This window comes from Miniopterus natalensis, chromosome X (genome assembly GCF_054644295.1).
Source record: "Miniopterus natalensis isolate mMinNat1 chromosome X, mMinNat1.hap1, whole genome shotgun sequence".
Taxonomy (NCBI): Eukaryota; Metazoa; Chordata; class Mammalia; order Chiroptera; family Miniopteridae; genus Miniopterus; species Miniopterus natalensis.
Window position 1 is genome coordinate 67,514,602 of NC_142103.1, and position 19,100 is coordinate 67,533,701.

General features: G+C 58.7%; 1 protein-coding gene across 1 annotated transcript; it reads left to right on the forward strand.

The window, feature by feature from the left end:
* The first annotated feature begins 1,596 nt into the window (after window positions 1-1,596).
* On the forward strand, window positions 1,597-16,313 carry BGN (biglycan). The gene is made up of 8 exons (XM_016215158.2): window positions 1,597-1,716; window positions 11,270-11,521; window positions 11,867-11,979; window positions 12,530-12,743; window positions 13,185-13,295; window positions 13,463-13,556; window positions 13,642-13,780; window positions 15,084-16,313. The coding sequence occupies exons 2-8, from the start codon at window positions 11,272-11,274 to the stop codon at window positions 15,279-15,281; spliced, it is 1,119 nt and encodes a 372-aa protein (XP_016070644.1). The 5' UTR covers window positions 1,597-1,716; window positions 11,270-11,271; the 3' UTR covers window positions 15,282-16,313.
* The last annotated feature ends 2,787 nt before the right edge of the window (window positions 16,314-19,100 follow it).

Sequence of the window (19,100 nt, forward strand, 5' to 3'; positions counted from 1 at the left end):
CAAGTCGCTTCCGGGAGCTCTGGACTGATGCTGGTGCAAAAAAGGAGACCTGGACCCAGCCACTCCCCCAGGCAGAACCTTCTAGACCTCACCTGCATGCCGGCCCTGGGGCTGGGCACTGAATAACTGAATGACAGCAGGCCAGATGGGCAGTGCTCTCAAACCTCATCCCTGCTCTCCACCCATTGGAGCCACCTCTCCTTTACCTCCCCTCAGCCTCCACCTGCTGAGCTTTTCCTCTCTCCATACACTTTTCTCTTTTGGTCTCAGTGGAATTCTGTCCTGTCTTGTGTCACCTGCCTTAGTGTCTTCCCTCTCAGCCTCCTAGTCTCCTGTGTAGATCTCGGAATCTCTCCCCACTTCGGCTTCTTACTCCCTCTAAACCCTCACCTGTGTCTCTTGGAAGCTGCTCCTGGGAGAGTCTCCTTCAAGGCAGGGTCAGCCCATGACAGAGGCTGACTCCGGCCTGGCCCTACTGCATGCTGGGTGCATGAACCAGGAGAGGAATGGAACCCCACTGGACAGGGAGGCCTTGGGCTCTATACCCAGGTGGATCTGGGCTCGCATGGATCCTCAGAAAGTGGCCAAGCTTCCAGGGATTGCATGGCTGTAAGGGCTGATGATAGCCTCTTCCTGGGATGCTTGGCTGGCTGGCCCAGTTAATAAATGGCCAGCACAGAGCTCGAGTCCTAAGGAAGTGCCCACCCACAGAGCGGTTATCACATCCTCCAGGGACCTGCACAGATTGAGCAAAAAGATGACTCGCTAGGTTCCTTCTCTCTGAATCAGCTTTCCCACTCAGCTTCTCTGAGCTCCAGGTCAAGCAAGCTAGGGAGGATCCCCCAAATCTGTGCTGGCCCCCTGCCACACCCAGATGAGTCCCATCTTGAGATCACACAGATAGGACCAGTTCCTCTTTTTTAGGGGGAAAAAGGTTGTAGTGTGTGGGAGTGTGGGTGGGGTGTCCAGAGTTCCCAGGAGCCTAGAGCAAGCCCTTCCAGAAATCCACAACAGCTGCCTCCCTGATTCCAGAGAAGCACTTCCTTGTTCAGGCCTAGGCTGCCACAGGGTCTGGGCCGGCTCAGGACAGAATTCCAGGGCCACTTGCTGGACTAGCAACCAGAGGCTGCTTCCCCCTCATCTCTCTTTCTTTTCTGCCCTCTCGCCTTCCTCTGCCCAGCCCAGTGCCAGAAAGCCAGTTCCCACCCCTTTCTGGGCCTCAGTGTCCCCATCCAGGCAGGGGAAAGTTTGACTCTCTGAGGCTGGGGCTGCCCAGAGATGCCAAGGGTCCTTGTGTGAAAATTTGTGTCCCTTCACTATGTTCCTGGGGGCAGGGAGAGGGGGTGCTGGAAGAGGGTTGTGTGAGCAGGAACCGGGAGTGGGTACAGCTAGCCCAGCCGTCTACAAGAAAATTGCTCCCTTTGAAGCTGCCAGGGGGACCTGGAAGCCTGCCCCCCTCCTTCCCTTCCTCCCTCCCTCTCTCATTCCCTCGCGTCCCCACCAGCCCCCTCCCTCTTTTCCTCCCTCCCCGCCCCCTCCCGGATTGGCCCGCCCGCCCAGCCTTTAGCCTCCCTCCCACCGCCTCTGTCTCCCTCTCTCCACGAACTGCCCAGGAGTGAGCAACTGCTCTGGACAGCCCAACAGACAGACACACGGACTGCAGGACACCCAAGCCTGCCAACTAGCCAGACTGCACCCAGCGCTTCCCCTCCTCAGGTAGGGACCCACTCCAGCCACTCACTGTCCCCGCACCCTACATTGCCTTCAGCTGCCCTGGATGTCTCATCCCTGGTTCTGTTACCCCCTCACCATTCTCAAGAATTCCCAGACTCTGACCTTGCTGCACCCATGCCTCCCTTCTGTGTCACTATCCCTGTCCCTGCTGCCCCCTTACCACCCTCTCCTGCCCCCAGGATGCCTGTGAATTCCCAGGGCACTGCTGCAGGCTCTTGGTCTGTGCCCCTTAGTCGCCACCCTGTGGTACCCTTGGTCCTTGTCCCAGTTCTGTCTCTGCTCCCCTTGCTCTTCCAGGCACCTTCTCCACCCACTTTCCCTCTCCCCTCTGATCTCACTCAGCTCAGCTCAGCTCCATGTCTGCTTTGTCTGCCTTTCCCCTTCAGGTTGTTGTCCTTGGCTGCTGCCCCAGAGCATCACCAAGGCATGGCTGGGTGACTGGCACCCAAGGTCCACCAATGGCCCTCTCCCTTCACTGCAAGGCCCTGGGTGCACCCTGTACTCCCACTGGCCTCTCTCTGTTTTCTGCTCTCCTGCTCTGGCAGGCAAGCCTACTTGCTCAGAGTTTTTCACCTGGCCCAGGTGCCCAGTCTTTGGCAGGGGCTCAGAGACTTGGTTCTCCAGGCATGCCCCAGGCACCCTGCCCAGATATCCCTCGCTTACCCACAGGCTAATGCCCTGCCTCTATCTCCTTCTGGGCGAGGTGTGAGTCCATGGAACCTTGGCCTCCAGGCTCTGGGTGGGGCTGCCTGGGTGGCTCAATGCCATCTCCCCAGAACCCTGTGGATTGAGACTCAGAATTGGGGTGGGGCAGAGAGAAACTCAAGCAACTATGCCATGTTACCCTGGGTAGGCCTGGCTTGGGGCCCCATAGGGCTTATGGAGACACTGGGTAAATGTTAGGCCACAGGCTCACTCCCAAGCTGGGACACCACCATCCCGGGAGGGGTGCATTTAAGGATGGGTGAACTTCAAGAGCTCTCTGACTAGATGCCCTGTCCCCCAAAGGCAGTTCAGCCACTGGTGCATGAGGCGACTTTCAAATGGAGAGAGAGTCCAGGTCTGAAGCAAAGTGTAGCTGGAAGGTTGCCCCTACGGCCCTTTGAGAGGGGAGGAGTGACTCCTGCTGCCTCCCTCCCATCCATTGTACAGAGGGGGGAACTGAGGCCCAGAGAGAGTCAGGAAGCTGCTCACAGATGCACAGCTATTCAAGTGCAGAGCTGAGGTCAGGACCCAGGCTTATGACTGACAAACTCTGGCTATATTGACCCCAAATCACCTAGGGATCATCAAATTCACTTGAGCGTTGATGACAAGAGCCTGTGATCAATAGTACTGTGAGACGACTGTAGTTGGAAGCAGCAAGGCCACTAGCCCCTGTCCTACAAGCTCCCAAGATGGCTGGCATGTAAAGGGGTCTGTCAAGGGCCCCAGGAGAAGAGGAAGGTAGAACAGAGCTCTCTGGGTGTGCCCCTGAGTGCCCTGGAAGGTGGGCAAATGGGAAGACCCTCCCTCACTGCACCATGGGCTGGTTTGGGGCCTGGGCACTGGTTAGTGAGGGCTGCGGAGTGGAGCACAAAGCCCAGGGTCCTCCAGGGCAAGGCAGTGGGTGGTATCAGGTTGGGCAGACCTCACTCAGGCCAGCGAGATTGTTCTTGAACAGTCTTTGGAAGGACGGCTCAGGTTGAGGATGTGGCCAGTCCCATCTGTCCTCAGGAGGCTCCTGCCTCTGGGCCCTCACCCCACCCCCACCCCCACCTCCACCCCGGCCTGCCAGCTCACAACCCTTAGGGCCTGATTGGGACTGAGACAAGCTGGAGACATTCCAGCCTCCCTCAGTGCCAGAAAGGAAGGTTCCCGAGGATCTGTATCCAGGAGTGTGAGTTCATGCAGAGTGAGAATGCATGCACAAGACTGCATACATGCAGTAAGCACTCCTGGCAACGTGCTACTGCCTGTGCCATCTGCACTCTGGAAGATCTGGTGCTAAGGCACAGGCACCTTTCTGTGACACTTGTCCATGTCTGGCTACCATGGGCCAGCATGAGGGAGCCTGTGAGGGCAAGACTGTGTGGATGCATTGAAAGGAAAGCACAGAGCTGCCTCCAAACCACAGGGGCCAGGAAGCAGGGAGAGCTCTGATAGCAAGCCAGCTGCCCTGGTCCACCTTCAAGCCCCAAGGACCCAGGTTCCAGTGGGCAAAATCCCACTGCTTTTGTGTTCTGCCTGCCCTGGAGCAGAGGCCAGGGTCCCTCTTAGTAGATGGGGAGTCTGAGGCCCAACCCTTTTGCCAATGGGTCTAGTGGCAGTTCTGTGTCAACCCATTTTAGGGGCCCAGAAAGTTGGGGTGTCAACCCTCTGACCTCCATATAGGGTAGCTTCCAAGCATCAGCCCAAATTTCTCCCCAGTCCCACCAGTGGCCCTGACCCCATTGGAAGGGCATGAACAGGGAAGGATAAGGGTAAAGGGGGTCTTTGTCAGACAGGAGTTTCCTTTCTTCAGCAAGATTCTGTAGTCACTCAAGACCACACAGTGTCCCTTCTAGCTCCAGCATCAAATCTCCAGAGGAGGGACTTGTAATGAGCCCGAACTCAAGGGTCTGCAAACAGGGCCTTCCAAGGGGACTTCCATTTCCTCCCACTGACACCTTGGCCTCTGAAAAGCCACCCACTGGGCCACTGGCCGCTGGGCCACTGGTCCTGTAGGTAGCACATCCAGGTCCCTTCACCATCCTTGTTCATACTGATTGTTAAAGAGGTCTTCCCAGGCCCGCCAAGAGTTCATCCTGCTCCTCCTGATCAGGTACCCCAGAGTAGGAGAGCTTGGTCCCCGCCCCGAGCTGCTCCACCCCATGCTTGTCTACCCTGATGGTGGGAGCAGCACACTAGCCCAAGACTGGCCTCAAATTGAGAGGCTAGGAGGTGACAGTGGCTCTCCAGAGTACCCTGCTGTGAGCTGTGGGGTGGGGGTGAGACCCTGCTCCTTCTGAAGGCAGGCAGACCCTGGTCCTGCCAGTTCTGCCCCCTCCTCTCCCTCCTGTCCTCTTCTGCTCACACACTGGACCACCCACAGAACCCTCTCTGTAAATCTCACCTTAGAGGGAGCCAGTGGGGGGCAAGCAGAGGGAGCTGTGCTGGGAGGATGGGGACAATGTCTGCTCAGTCCTGCCCCATGCCTGAAGGCCACTGAGGGTAACTGGCCAGCCCCATGGCTAGGTCTTTCTTCCACCTCTCATTCAGATCAGCTCCCCACCTTCCAAACAGGAGGTCTTGGGGCAAAGGCCCTTCCCCAACTTGAAGCACACAGTCCGAGGGTCCCAGGGCATCCTTCACCCCTACTGGGACTCTAGGGTCCTGAAAGCCACCCATGCCCTACCCCGATTAGCCTTCTCCCCCTCCCCCATTCTGGGTAGGGGTAACTCCTAGAGTGCCTGTGGAGGATGCCTTCTTGCCCAGAGCCCACCAGCCTCAGCTCTTTCAGATGCTCTTCAGCTCCCATCGCAGCCTGCAGAGCAATACCAGCATCACTAAGGGTCCTGAGCCCAGCAAAGGTGCCAGGACTCAGATTACTCCCATTTGCCCCCTCCCTGTGGTAACACATTTCTCAGGTTTAGGGGGCTGTGGGCTGGGAGAGGTCCCAGACTCCGTGTGACTCTGAACTCACCCCTGCTTCTCTCCCACCAGCTGCCTCTGGGAGGTAGAATGGCCAACGGGGACACAGCAGTCCTAGGCCTGTGTGGCCGCAGGATTGGGGATTGGGAGAATAGAAATCAGGCTTGAAGGAGAGGGGCAGAGGGCAGAGAAAGGCTGGCTTTGGCAGACCTGTCCCTGGAAACAGGAGAAGTCCCAGAGGCAGAAGAGTGTGATTTTGATCCTCTCCGAAGTTTGAGTCCCAGCTCAGCCTTCATTATGGTCCCGTGGGCCTTAGAGGCTGCCCAGCTACAAAGAGGCCTGAAGCATGGGAACCCTGGGAGGGGCTGAAGGTGAACAGGTCCTGGAGCTTCTGGGCTGGCTGCCAAAGGCTGGGTCCCACCCCAGCCAGAGCCCCTGGAAGAGAGCTGAGACTCTGTACAGGGAAGGGGCTGCAGGAAACCCTGGGCCCAGGAAGGGAAGGGGCTATAGGGCCTCCCTCCAGGGTGCCTGGCTGCTCTTCTGCCCTGGGAGCCAGGCCAAGCTCCCTTGCATCAAGGAAAAGAGGCAGGCAGGGCCCCAGGCTCTGGTAGCCAAGCTGAGAGTATCTGCCTGGGGGGTCTGGTGCCTGCTGGGACCTAAAATGCTCAGGGGAACTTCCCTGGCCTGCCAGGATGATGGCTTTTCCAGGTGACTTCCTTGCAGACTGAAGCAGAGCTGGCCTTCTGGATATACTTGGGCCAAAACAGTGCCACCTGACCCATCAATGAAGGGGATAGGCCCCTCAGGCAGTGGGGAGCTATTGATGGTCGCAGCCAGAGAGAGGTGCTATGTTTCCAAAGGATTCATGATGTAAGCAAGGGGGTGCAGGGCCCACAGAGCAAGCCTGTGCTTTCCAACAGCCTCACTTCCCTGCCAGGGTGACGGAGCTGCCAAGTAGTCTCCTCCAGGGACCCCAGGGGCTGGTCCAGCCCTACAAAGCCCAGAGAGCGTAGGATCTTGTGGCTTTGGGGCCTGTAGCAAAGTCTGCAATTGTTGGCAGAGGGTGGGGCCAGACACGTGGACTGTAGACAGGCAGACAGACAGACAGCTGAGTCCCAGCTCTACCCTTCATCAAGAAGTAAAAAATGGTGCTTCCTTCTTATGGTCATTGGGAAATCATTTGAGTTTCCTGCCCCACCCTGGCAGGTGATAGTATCCTCCCTCTTCCTCAAAGATTCTAGAAGGTAGAGAGGAACTCAGGATTTTTCAGTGAGTGGGAGGAAGAGGAAGGGCACACAGCTCAGGTGTGGAAAGACCAGGAAACTCAGGCCCTGTGTCTGCTACCTGACTCCTCGCATGGCAGGAGGCCAGTAGGTTGACCCCCTTACTTTCCAGAGCTTTCCTAGCAGAGTGGGGCAGGCATGGATGGCTCTCCTTGGTGTTGTGGGGAGGGGAGTCTGGTCCGGCCAGCACCATGTGCCTCACCACCTTCCCACTGCCAACTCTTTGCAACCAATGGACTGGCTTCCTAAAACCTCCGGCACGCGTGTCCAGGTAGAGTCTGTCCCTGAAGACCCAGCTCTGCCCAGTCATTCCAGCATCACCAGGGCCATAGCAGAAAGGAGCTGCCCTGGCAAACCACACTTGGGCATCTGCTCCCCTTGTAACATGGAGGGCAGGCAGAGACAAAGGTGGTGGGTTCAGGGTGGCCAGGATGCAGACACAGACAGGGTGGGTCTCAGGTACCAACCCTTCCCCACTCCAGCCACCAACCCTTCGTGCAGTCACCCCCACAGGCACACAAACGTGGGCTTCAACAGATCCATGGGTGGCACATGTTCCCTCTCTCTGGTTGACACCCAAGTGCAGCTAATTCTATCATAGAGCTGCTGGGGGGGGGGGCAGGGGGCTGTAGCCTGGGAAGGCAGTAGGGAGCAGCTGAGGGTCATCTTGGGCAGCAACCCTGCCTCTCACCTTCTGGTTGAAGCTGGATCCAGAGGGTTTGGTGAACGGGGTTGAAGGGGGGAGGAAAGGCGCCCTGAATCGCCTGTCTGTCTCTCACCCCACCCCACCCACACAGTCCCAGGGACCTGGCAAGGCTGAGTGGAAGGTGGCACGCGTGTCAGAATTCAGGTCGGGTGGCTCATTGGGGCCAGACACCTGGGCCTGAGGCCAAGGGACAGCATCCAGCATCTACAACTTGGCAGTTGTGGGTCACACATCTGCCGGTGAGCTCCCAGGGCATGCCAGACCTCAAGTCCTGCTCCCGCCGCCCTTGGCCTGGCCTGAATGCCTGGCACAGCCCCTCCATGTTCTCAGAGGCTGCCAATGTGTCTTGTTTGGCTTTGACCTGGAGCAGTCCTGCTCAGAGGACTGCTCTGACTTTCAGAAGGCCAGACAAGAAGGGCCCTATTGGGTTGGAGGCGCGGGCTCCAGGAAGCCTAGCCTCTTCCCTAGTTCACACCTGTGGGCGCCAGGCCTGAGGCTTCATGGCCATTACCACTTCTTTCCTTTGCTCTGAGGAGGTGGGTCCAGCGAGCTCAGAGCACACTTTGATAGGGTTTGAGGCCCTCCTTGAAGTCCTTGGGGACCTACCTGGGGAGGCTGATGAAGGGCAACTGAGGCCCAAAGGCTCAGGTAGTATGGGGAGGTGGTGTTGGGGGGACTTGCTGTGGGTCTCTCAGTATCTGTCCATGGTAGGCTCCCACTTCCTGGACTTTGGCCTTCCTGCCTCCTACATGTGTGTGTTCCTGAAAGGAGGGGCTCAGTGTGAGGTAGTGGGGAGAAGGCAGGACCATGCTTAAAGTGGGGCAGCCTGTCTACCACCCTACAGTCCCCCACCCCAATCATCACCAGCCTCAAATCCTGCCTCCAGGCCCTCTGCACTGCCCACACTGAGCGAGCCAGCCACCCAGAGACCCCCATCACCCTCACACTGTGCTGAGAGGTGCGGCTGACTTCTGAAAGCTCAGGGCCTGACGTTACCTGAGCTGGACTCCAAGTCTCAGGCTGAGTGACTTGGGGAAAATCTGTACCTCTTTCTAAGCCTCAGTTTTCTTTTCCATAAAATGGAGGTAGTAAATGTGCTAAATGCAGGGAATCCTTCCTCCCTCACATCCCCTGAGGTCCTTTCCTGGCTCCTTCTGGCCCTGTGGGGGTCTCTTGCTGCCCCTTGCAGGCTCAGTGTCCAGCAGGCCCCTCCCCTCTGCATAGTTCTGGCTGAGTCTTATGCCAGTTCCTCGAGGGGAAATGAGGGCTGTGCCGGGAAGCGCGCCCAGCCTCCACCCCACCAGCCTGCCCACTGCCTGGGTCCAGCCAGGAACCAAGAAGAACCAGCCAAACCTTGTCCTCTGCCTCTATCACGGGGCCCTGGTATAGGGCCTCCAAGCCCTCAGCCTCTCTTCCCCTCAGAGTGTCTGCGCTGGAGCCAGGCTGGCTGGAAGATGCTGTGATATCAGGCACTGTTGCTCTGAGCTGGCTCAACTACTCTAGGGCCCCCATCGCCCCAGGGCAAGTCCCATGAGACCAATTGGTTGGCCTTCCCAGCACCTGTCAATCCTCTGCCCTGGTGGAGGGGTTAGACACCAAGGCAGATGTTCCCTGCAGAGGTCTCCAGTCCTCTCCAGCTCTAGCAGGCTGTATGGGCCCTGTCTGCACCCACCTCTCCTCACAGTCTCTCTTGGGCCTGGCCAGACCTCCCCACCCCACCCCCACCTATCCAGGTAGACTGTGGATCCCAGAGAATTCCAAGGCTCTTGCTGGGAATTCCAGCCGTGACTCATCCTCCCTATGAGGTAGCAGCTTTGGCAGGGGTGCCAGACAAAGGGGGGAGGGCAGTCTCTTCCCTCTCCCGTCCAGCTCCCTCTCCTGCCTCCATCCTCTCCTTCCCCTTCTTTCCCACTGCTCCTCCTCCTCCCAGTCTTGGGCATCCAGCGGCACCTGGGCAAGGGTCCCGAGCAGTGGCAACAGGCACAAGAGGCCTAAGCCCACGCTGCTCTGTCTTGAGAGTTGCAAACTCAGGAAGGAGGGTCCGGCTGACCAGGTAGGCAAGCCCCCAGCCTCCTCCCTACCCTGTGCCAAGGCCTTCTGGGGGTCCCCTGAGTCCTGCATGGCCAGCCTGGGCCTGGCAGAACCTGGCAGAAGCCAGGGAGGCTGGATATTGCCCCAGCGTAGGGAACCCCCATTTCATTGTGTGACCTAGGGTAGGCAGGCAGGCAGCTTCTCTGAGCCTGTCTCGGCGGTTCATGCACTCAGGAGGGCTGTCTGGGGGTACTCTGAAGCTGCCTCTGCAGCTTAGTCAACTGAACCATGCCCTGGGCTCCTCCTGCCATCCCCTCCAGCAGCTGTGTCCTGGGGGATGGTGGGAACCAGGGCAGGGCATATGACCTCAGGTGGAGGGGGCAGGAGGAGTATGGGAGGGGACAGCAAGACAAGGATGGATGAGAATCTGAGGGTCAGAGCTGTGTGCCCAGGCCTGCAGGTGGCCCCAGGCCCTGCCTGGTAACCAGCCCAGCCCCACATCGACTGGCCCTGCCCAGGAAAGCAGCAGGCATGGACAAGCGGCTCTGAAGGTGCTGGCCTAGAGTGGACAGAGCCCTCCACTCCCAGGGTCTCCCTTCCACTTCTGCAGCTAACAGTCAGGCTCAGGGGGCTCACCCAACTCCACTGATTCCCCAAACAACCCCTCCCCCGGCCAAGTGAGAACCAACCTGGGGTGTGGCCAATTCGGGTCTGCAGGAGACCCTGGCAGTCAGCTGGGCTCCTTGCCCACAGATGCACCCAAGGCAGCCTCCAGACCCCGGCCCCGAACCTGTGAGGCAAATGGGAGGGAGGGCACTCTCATTCTTGTTTAACAGATGGGGAAAATGAGGCTGGCACTTTCCCTGGAAATCCTTGCGGGGCGGGGGAGGGCGGGTGATTGTGGGAGAGGCACGGGCTTTGGCTCTTTCCTGTATAGATCCTTTGGGCAGAGGAGCTCCTGGCTGGGAGGCTGGGAGGCTGTGCATGAGGAAGGAGGCAGGCAGATGTGGGTGCCAGGGGCAGGCTCAGGCAGGGACACTTCCCCCACCCCTACATCGCTGCCCAGCCTGGGGGCCCTCCAGACAAGCCTGACCCTGCTCACCACCCTGGTGGCAGTCTGCTCCCCCGGGGGGAGCTCTCCAGCGGGCTGGGCCCTGGGCAGAAGGAAGAGTGGGAGCCCCAGGGTTCTGTGGGCCCAGCCAGGGGAGGGCTTGTGGGCTAGGGGAGGAAGCCGAGGCCCGTTGGAGCAGTGGGGAAGTGGATGGAAAGCTGCCGCCCCCCCTGTGATTTTGCTCATGCCTCGGAGAACACTCCTCTCTTCCTCCACCTTGCCTCCAGAGCTACCCCAGGTCCTGGCCCAGAGTGCCCAGCCTGGTGCCTTGGCTTCTTGACTTTCGTAAAAAAGTGTGGGTGTGCTGCAAGGTGGGGGCTCAGGCAGGAAAGGAAGTGCCTCATAATCCCTTAACTCAACCCTTACTGTGCCCACATTGCCTGGAGCTTGTGGGATTGGCCCAGGGCCACAGTGGTATCTTCAAAGCGTGTGGGGGGCAAATGATTGGGTTTCTCTCTCCGTCAGCCTCCTCCACTCATCTCACTGACCCCCCCCCCCAGGCAGCTACTAGCTGACTCAGTGGTGTGTGTGTGGCGGAGTGCTGCAGACTCCCTAGCTGGGAAGACACTGCATTTCCCACTGATGGTCTTGCCTGGGAGCTTCCTGGCTGCCCACACCCCCTCTCTCTGCTGCTTGGCCCCAGTAATGGATGGGGGACATGGGGACACGGTGCCAACACACGCAGAACCCTGATCCCTGGTGTTGGGAGGATGGCAGGGAAAGGGCAGAGAGGATGGGTGTGACTACTGGCTAAGCCCTCCTGACAGACCCCTCCTCACCCTGGCCTCCTAGGCATGCCCAGCATGTGGCCCCTCTGGCTCCTCACATCCCTGTTGGCCCTGAGCCAGGCCCTGCCCTTTGAGCAGAAGGGCTTCTGGGACTTCACCCTGGATGATGGACTGCCCATGCTGAACGATGAAGAGGCTTCAGGTGCCGACACAACCTCAGGCGTCCCGGACCTGGATTCCCTCACGCCCACCTTCAGCGCCATGTGTCCTTTCGGCTGCCACTGCCACCTGCGGGTTGTTCAGTGCTCAGATCTGGGTCAGTCTGGGGGCCGTGGTCGGAGGGGTATATAGAGGCACAGCCTGAGTGCCCTTATCAAGGGGACACAAGTCTGTCCTGTGGTATGGCCAGGGAAGGTTGGGAGCATAGATGGCGTACCCTGAGCAGGCTTGGGGATCCTGATTTCCTTGTGGGAGGGTGTCCAGTTGTATGGTTGCAAGTGAACGGGGAGTGAGAAGAGCTTCTGCCTGCCGGTTCTGGAGCTTCTGCCTGTCTGTGGCAGAGTCCCTGGGTGTCTGTCAGTGTGTGTGAGTGTCCCCCTGCTCTGAGCCTCTCTGGGGTGTGGCCCGGTCTCACATTGGTGACATCAGTGCTGGCCCCCAGGTCTGAAGGTTGTACCCAAGGAGATCTCGCCTGACACCACTCTGCTAGACCTGCAGAACAATCACATCACCGAGCTCCGCAAGGATGACTTCCAAGGCCTCCAGCACCTCTACGTAAGCCCACCTAGCCCTTTGGAGGGGCCAGGAGTAGGTGGGCGGTCAGCAGCTGGGGGGTTGGGTCCAGATGGGTGTGTGCACGTACTTGTGGAGTCCAAGAGGGACTGGGCATCTGTGGAGTCCTGAAAGAAGTCTGGAGGTGGGCATGGAGGGTGTGTCCAAGGTCAGGGTCACGTGTGTGTGGGTCAGCAACCATGAATACAGGACAGGATCACTCAGCTTAATTTCCTTTTCAGCTGGAAACTCTTTTCATTTTATTGGTCTTCCCAAGAACATATTTCATTGTAGCCAGGATGCAAGTGGGGAAACTGAGGCTCAGAGAAGCACTGGGCTGTGCTAGGCAGTAGTCGCATCGCCAGGCCTGAGTGCTGGCTCCCAGCTCTGCACTCTGCCCACGAGCAGATGGATCTCCTTGAGGTGCAGCTGGGACTCAGACACCTGTGAAGTCCCAATAATCTCCAGCTCAGGTGGCAGTGGAGAGAGAGAGGAGAGGGCAGGGTGGGTGGGGGAGCTGGAGCCTTTACCTGCAGCTTCCACCCCGCCTCAGGCTCTGGTCCTGGTGAACAATAAGATCTCTAAGATACATGAGAAGGCCTTCAGCCCCCTGCGGAAGCTGCAGAAGCTGTACATCTCCAAGAACCACCTGGTGGAAATCCCTCCCAACCTGCCTAGCTCCCTGGTGGAGCTCCGCATCCATGACAACCACATCCGCAAGGTGCCCAAGGGGGTATTCAGCGGGCTGCGCAACATGAACTGCATTGGTGAGTGTGGCTCTGGCCAGGGACAGTCCTCACCCTAGTGGCTGGCAGGAAGGGTCAGGGAGCGGGACCTCTTCCAGCCAGAATGGGTCTCACAGAACATTCTGAAGCCTTGTCTAGGGGCATGCCCCAGAGCGACAAAAGCAAGGTGAAGAGAAACCAGAGGACTGTAGAGAAGGGGTAGGGAAAGGGCCAATGCCACCAGACAGCCAGCTGGGTCCTGCCATGGGCTCTCCCTTTCCTCCTGCAAGGACCAGTGCCCTTGGGGGCCAGTGGTCTTGAACAGCTAGGAGTTCAAATTAGTGGCTGCTTTCAGGGGGAGATGGGTAAGCAGGCAATCAGCAGGGTCCATCAGGCCAGCCCAAGCCAGGAAGCCAACAGGTCCCAGGGTATACGGGCAACAGCTCTGCTCTGGCTCTGGGGCTGAAGGGGCCTCTCTCCTAGAGATGGGCGGGAATCCCCTGGAAAACAGTGGCTTTGAACCTGGAGCCTTCGATGGCCTGAAGCTCAACTACCTGCGAATCTCTGAGGCCAAGCTCACTGGCATCCCCAAAGGTAGGAAATCAGCCCTTTCTTCCCACATTGGGCAGAGCTGGAGGTCTAGAGCTTTCTAAAGCCACCTGGTCTCCTTAGAGAGAGCTTTAGCAGGCCTCCCCAGCCCCCATACACAGCACCAGCCCACACACTCCTGCATTCATCTCAAAGCACCCCCCTTCCCGCAGACCTCCCTGAGACGCTGAACGAACTCCATCTGGACCACAACAAAATCCAGGCTATCGAGCTGGAGGATCTGCTCCGCTATTCCAAATTGTACAGGTGGGCTGGGGGCTGAGGCGGGTGACCCACCCCTCAGTCCTCTTCTCTTCTGGACACTCAGTACATCTCATTCATCCCTTTGAAGGCTGGGCCTGGGCCACAACCAGATCCGCATGATTGAGAATGGAAGCCTCAGTTTTCTGCCCACCCTGAGGGAGCTACACTTGGACAATAACAAGCTGCCCAAGGTGCCCGCTGGCCTTCCAGATCTCAAGCTACTCCAGGTGAGAGCTGGGGGGCTGGAGGGGGGCAACCTTCCCTTATCAAATTCTCTAACACTAGGGGAGGGAGCAGCCCATGTCCCCAGGGCAATTCTTTGGCCTTATGCCCCTCCTGGTGCCGGCCCCAAGTAGAGAGTGGAACAGGAACTCATTGTGCAAGTGGCAGCTGCATGGTCTGGCCACTTTCTCCTGCTCTCTCCGCCTATTCCTCCTCATCTGCATAAAAGCACTCACGAGGACCCCTCCCTCAGGGCCAATGGTCTGTGCTGAGGAAGAGGAGGAGGAGAGCAGGACAGCAAGGAGGGTGGGGCAGGGGTGGAGAGAGGTTGGGAGGGATAAGCGGGAGGTGACCTGGTAGATACTGGAGCTGAAGGTCTCCCAAGAGGGCAGGGCCTAGGAGGTCGGGAAACAGCGAGGGCATGGGACATGCAAATATGTGCCAAGACAGGGACAGCTCAAGGCAAGAAGTGGGCTGATGGGGCGCAGGGCCTTGCCTGGAGTTCTCTCAAGGGCCCCTTCCCTGGCTCGGTTTCCAGTCACACGGGTGAACTTGGTCTTGCCCAGCCCAGCTCTGGCCCCTCAGTCTCTTCCTCAGCCCCATTCACACCTTCCGGAAGGCTCGCCATTCCCACGGGCTGCCCAGCCGGAGCTGAGTCAGACGGAGCCCCGAGTGCGGGGCTGCCCAGCTGCTACAGCGGAGCAGGCAGTGCTGGGCTGAGCGCGCCCTCTAGCGGCCTGTTTCCTCTCCGCCTCTAGAGGGCGCTGTTGCAGATGAGCGCCTCCCCCATCCTTGGACTTCTTACCCACCCTCCCTCCTGTCTGCTCTGCCCTTTCCCTAGACAGGGACTTCAGGGAGTTGGGGGAGGCTGATAGAGGGCAAGTGTCCCTGAGGACTGGGAGGAAAAGGAAATCACCCTGAAGTTTCTTTCTCCTCTCATGCCCCCTGGGTCTCTGGAGTTGAGAGGTTGAGTGGAAGGGTGGGGAGGGCATTCGGGGAACCCAGAGGGAAGGCCAGGGGCCCTCTGTGAGCCCAAGGTGTCATCTTTCCTGCACGGACACCCCCACCTCATCACCTGTCCCCCATGTGCCCTTCACCTCCCACCCACCACACACCCACCTGAGCCCCTCATCCCAGCCCCTGGTCACACACCTGCCTGACCACCATACTCCAGCCTTGGTTTGTTCCTCCTGGTGTATGCAATGCAACAAAGTGATTCCCTGGGTGGCCACCAAGCCAGACTGGGGAAAAGTGGTTGGGGAGCCTGGGCCACTGGCACTGAAGCTAGGCCATGCCCCTCTGTCCCAGGTGGTCTACCTGCACACCAACAACATCACCAAGGTGGGCGTCAACGACTTCTGCCCCGTGGGCTTCGGGGTCAAGCGAGCCTACTACAACGGCATCAGCCTCTTCAACAACCCTGTCCCCTACTGGGAGGTGCAACCAGCCACCTTCCGCTGTGTCACCGACCGCCTGGCCATCCAGTTTGGCAACTACAAAAAGTAGAGACAGCAGCAGCAGCCTTGTGGTGGCCTGGGCCAGGTCCCTGGGGAGTACAGCAAATGTCCTGAATTGGGGAAGCAGAGCAAGGGAGCAAAACCAGTGCCCAGCTGCACCCAACCCAGCCCCACCTGACCCCCAACCCCCACTCACTGCCCCTGACACCTTCCCCCTGGCTCCCAAGCATGCAGGTGGGACAGAAGGCCCAAACCCTATTGCATGTGCCCTTGGCTTCAGAACTTCCTCTCCCCCCACCCATCATAGCCATTCAGAGGCGCCCCCACCAAATTTTCTTCCATTTCACCCTGAAACAAAATTGTCTGAAGCTCCAGTCCAGGAAAACCAGTCCCTGGGTCTGGGGGACAGGACGGGGACCAGCAGGGATGGAGACAGTAAACCCCTTTGAGCCCACTGCACCTGCCAGGTACGCATTCCTCCTTCACATGAATTTGCAGCTTCCAACCCTCATTGGCCTGGTCTGCTACCCTTGGCCTCAAATGGTCCCCCACCTTTATGTAAGTCTATGGCCCATCCATGCTAGCCTCCTTGCTCTACTGGCTCCTAGACCAGCCCTCTCCCTCTCTGTCTCTCTTGTTCCCCCTCTCCTCTCTTACGTCCTTGGGCTGGATCTGGTCTCTGTCACAATAGGCCTCTGCCCAGCCCCTACCTAGGCAAGCCTGCTGGTGGGGTACAGCTGCCCCCTACACCCGCCTGCCCTGCCCAGATCTTTCCCCCAAGCCTAGATGGTCCTAGAGGAGGCAGGTGGAGGTGCTGTACCCCACACATGTCCTAGTCAAGAGGGGATGCACTGGGTTTAGTCAGACCCTAGAAGTCAGGCCCCCGGGAGGGCCCAACATCCCACTGGCATCCCAAGCACACTTTTCATTGTCCCCCTTCCCCCAGCACGGCTAGGTCTCCTTCGCCCCACCTTGCTTCCCACCCTTGGTGTGGGGTTTCGAGCAATCACACCCAGTTTGAGGAGGAGCTGCTTCTGAGATTGGTTGCTGTCCTTCAATTAAAGAAACACTGTGCAATATGGCTCTGTGTGTCACTGTTCTTGGGGTGGCACTGGGGACGGAGCAGAAAGGGGAGCCATGAGGGAACGCCTCTGGGCAGTTCCCAGGCTCTGCGTCTCTGTGTCCCCTCCAAGCTTGGGGCTTCCTCTTTGCTGCTTTTCCTGGCCCTTAGGCAAAGGTCTTGGGCATCCCCAGGTATGGGGCTGTACAAGGAGACCTTGGTGACCAGGTGGAAGGCCTCGGCCTGGCCCCTTCCCCTTCCTTCTAGGCATTTTCGTTGCCCTAGCTGTCCTTAGACTTGGCTCCTGAAGTAGATCCACTGAGGTAGCATCTGCCCTCTCAGGGTGGAGCGTTTGCCAAGCACTTGCAGGCTGCAAAGCACCAGGCTTGATCCCCCTTCCAGGGAGCCAGGAAATCCTAGGGGACCCCCTGACTGCCCTTCTTGATGGATTCCTGTGTCAACACCAGGGGCTGCACTCCCGGGCAGGGCAGTGTGCTAAGTGCTGTGTGCCCACCTGTGCTGGCCTGGCCCAAGGTTCCCAGCACAACCTCCACCCTGCAGGGTACACTGTGCCAGCAAAGTCAAGCCCAGGTTACACTATGCTGGCAACAGCTCCCAAGAAGAACCAGAGCACAGCCTGGAAATCCTGCTCACTGGGTACACAGGTCTGCCCCGGAAAAGGCAGCATAAGGGGAGAGTCCTCAGAGCAATGCCCCCTCCGATGGTGTGCCCAGAAGGCTGAGGTGGCAGTGGGCTAGAACCTGGTTGCTCTTTCTTCATCCCACATGAGGGGCCTTTGTCTCCAGTGGTGGGAACCGGGACTTCTCAGAGTAGCCACAGGCCACTCACAAAAACAGAGCAGGCAGGGCCCACTGGGAGTGGCAGCCCAGGAGAGGAGCCCGGAGGCACAGCACACTGCCTCCAAGCACACAGCCACCTGCCCTTCCACCTGGCCTGGCACCAAGACCCCTGGTGTTCCCAGGTTTCTCCTTTTGGGGATGGGAGGCACTGCTCACAGTGGTGGCCCAGCGATAGAATGTCACCGTTGGCATCATAGCACTATTCTGGGCCATGTGCTCCACAGCCCAGCAATCTCTGCTGAGCTGGGCAGGCTCAGGGCAAGGGCACTGGCCAGGGGCCAGGAGTCAGGGCCTCGGTCAAGTCCCCTCACTGGCTGGGAGGAGGGGCAGTCAGCACCAGGGCCTGGTGGAGCTGGAAACCTGGAGCCCTCAGGCCCTTTCTCTGTGGGCGGGTCTTGGGCACCTGACCTGTAGTGCGGGTCCAGCACAGCCCCTCCCCCCTGTGGGTCTCTGTCTTCTCTCCCTCCCTCTCTCCTTCCCTCCTAGCCTTCCTGCCATTCCTTTCCTCTCTGCCTTCCTCTCACTAGGGACTGAGGTGTCACAAGCTAGTGAGACAAGAGTAATAACACTGTTATGTGCAGAAGAGACCCTGTGGCTGGACCCCAGGGAGAAGGTCCTATAGGCCTGGTGAGTCACCCCTCACAGTAGGGAACAGTGCCCTGTGAGTGAGACCCACACTTTGCCCAGACCAGAGGCTGTGAGGCACCCAGGGGAATGCTTGGGCCCCATGGCAGGAGCCTAGGGAGGTGAACAAGGCACACCCTGAAAGGGCTTGTGGGGCCTAGTTGGAGGAGAGGGCTCCATACCCAGAGCAGTTGGTCAAAGATTAATATCTTAGCCTCACTTTGATATCAAGTGTGTTGCAAACTATTAGATGATGAATAATAATAGGAAGAAGAAGGGGAATGTGAATACGAAAGTTGAAACTGCTTGGGCTTAACAAAAACCCATGGCAACATCAAGGTTACCCCTGCCAGCCAACAGTTCCCATATTCAGTTTCACGTACACTTCATGACATGCAGGGCATCCTCCCAGCGGAGCTCAGGGCCCAGCTTTGGTCACAGGAATCCTCAGGGTGGCAAAGCTTCGGAGGGCTGAGCTAGGCAGGCTGAGCTGTAGGTGGATGGGTGGGCTTAGGGAGGCCCAGTTAGAAAGTGAGGGAAAGGTGGGGGAGGGGCCAGGTTCCAGTTCTATCTTGGATTGAGCAGGAGACCCTGGACTTGGTGACAGATTGTTCCTGGGGTGAGAGGAAGGGAGTGGCAGAGTAAGAGTGTGGTGCCTCTATGGTCTGAGGCCCCTGGAGGAATGCCACCTGAGGGCTGGGAACACCCCAGGAGTTGTGGGTGTGCAGGTGCAGCTCAAAGGTGGGGTCTGAGCCAGAAGGCTCGCTGGGGCCAGCACACATGTGCATGCACATGCACATGCACACACAGGGCGATAAAAGTCATGGGAACAGCTCCCTTGGGGAGGGCAACCCCGTGAAAGGAGAGGCCGCCAAGGAGCAGACTCTGAATGACAGGGCTGGGGTGGGGGACATTTCCGAGTACTTATAACTGGTCAGGTGCCTTCTGGATGTGGCAGGACCCAGCTGGAGACTAAGCTGAATCCACTGCTTAGGTTTAGACGAGTCAGGGCTTGTCGGAGGGGCAGCCAGCCAGGTGTCTGCAGGCCATGGCCAGGGATGGGGGCAGGGGACCTCAGAGGGACAACCCCTCCTTAAAGAACCTGACGGGCCAGTGGAGGGTCTACTCTGAGAACTTGGGGGGCAGTGTTCATCCTCCCCTAGTCCCCCTGTGGTCTCTAGGTCCACCCCCAGTGGGCTCCGAGCTCCAGTCTCCAGCTCCACTCTGGACACATGAGGCAGGGCACCATCTCCAGGGGTGGCACAGAGCCACTGAAGGGCCCCAGTGCCCACTGCACATGGGCTGCCAGAACAGGGCAGGAGTA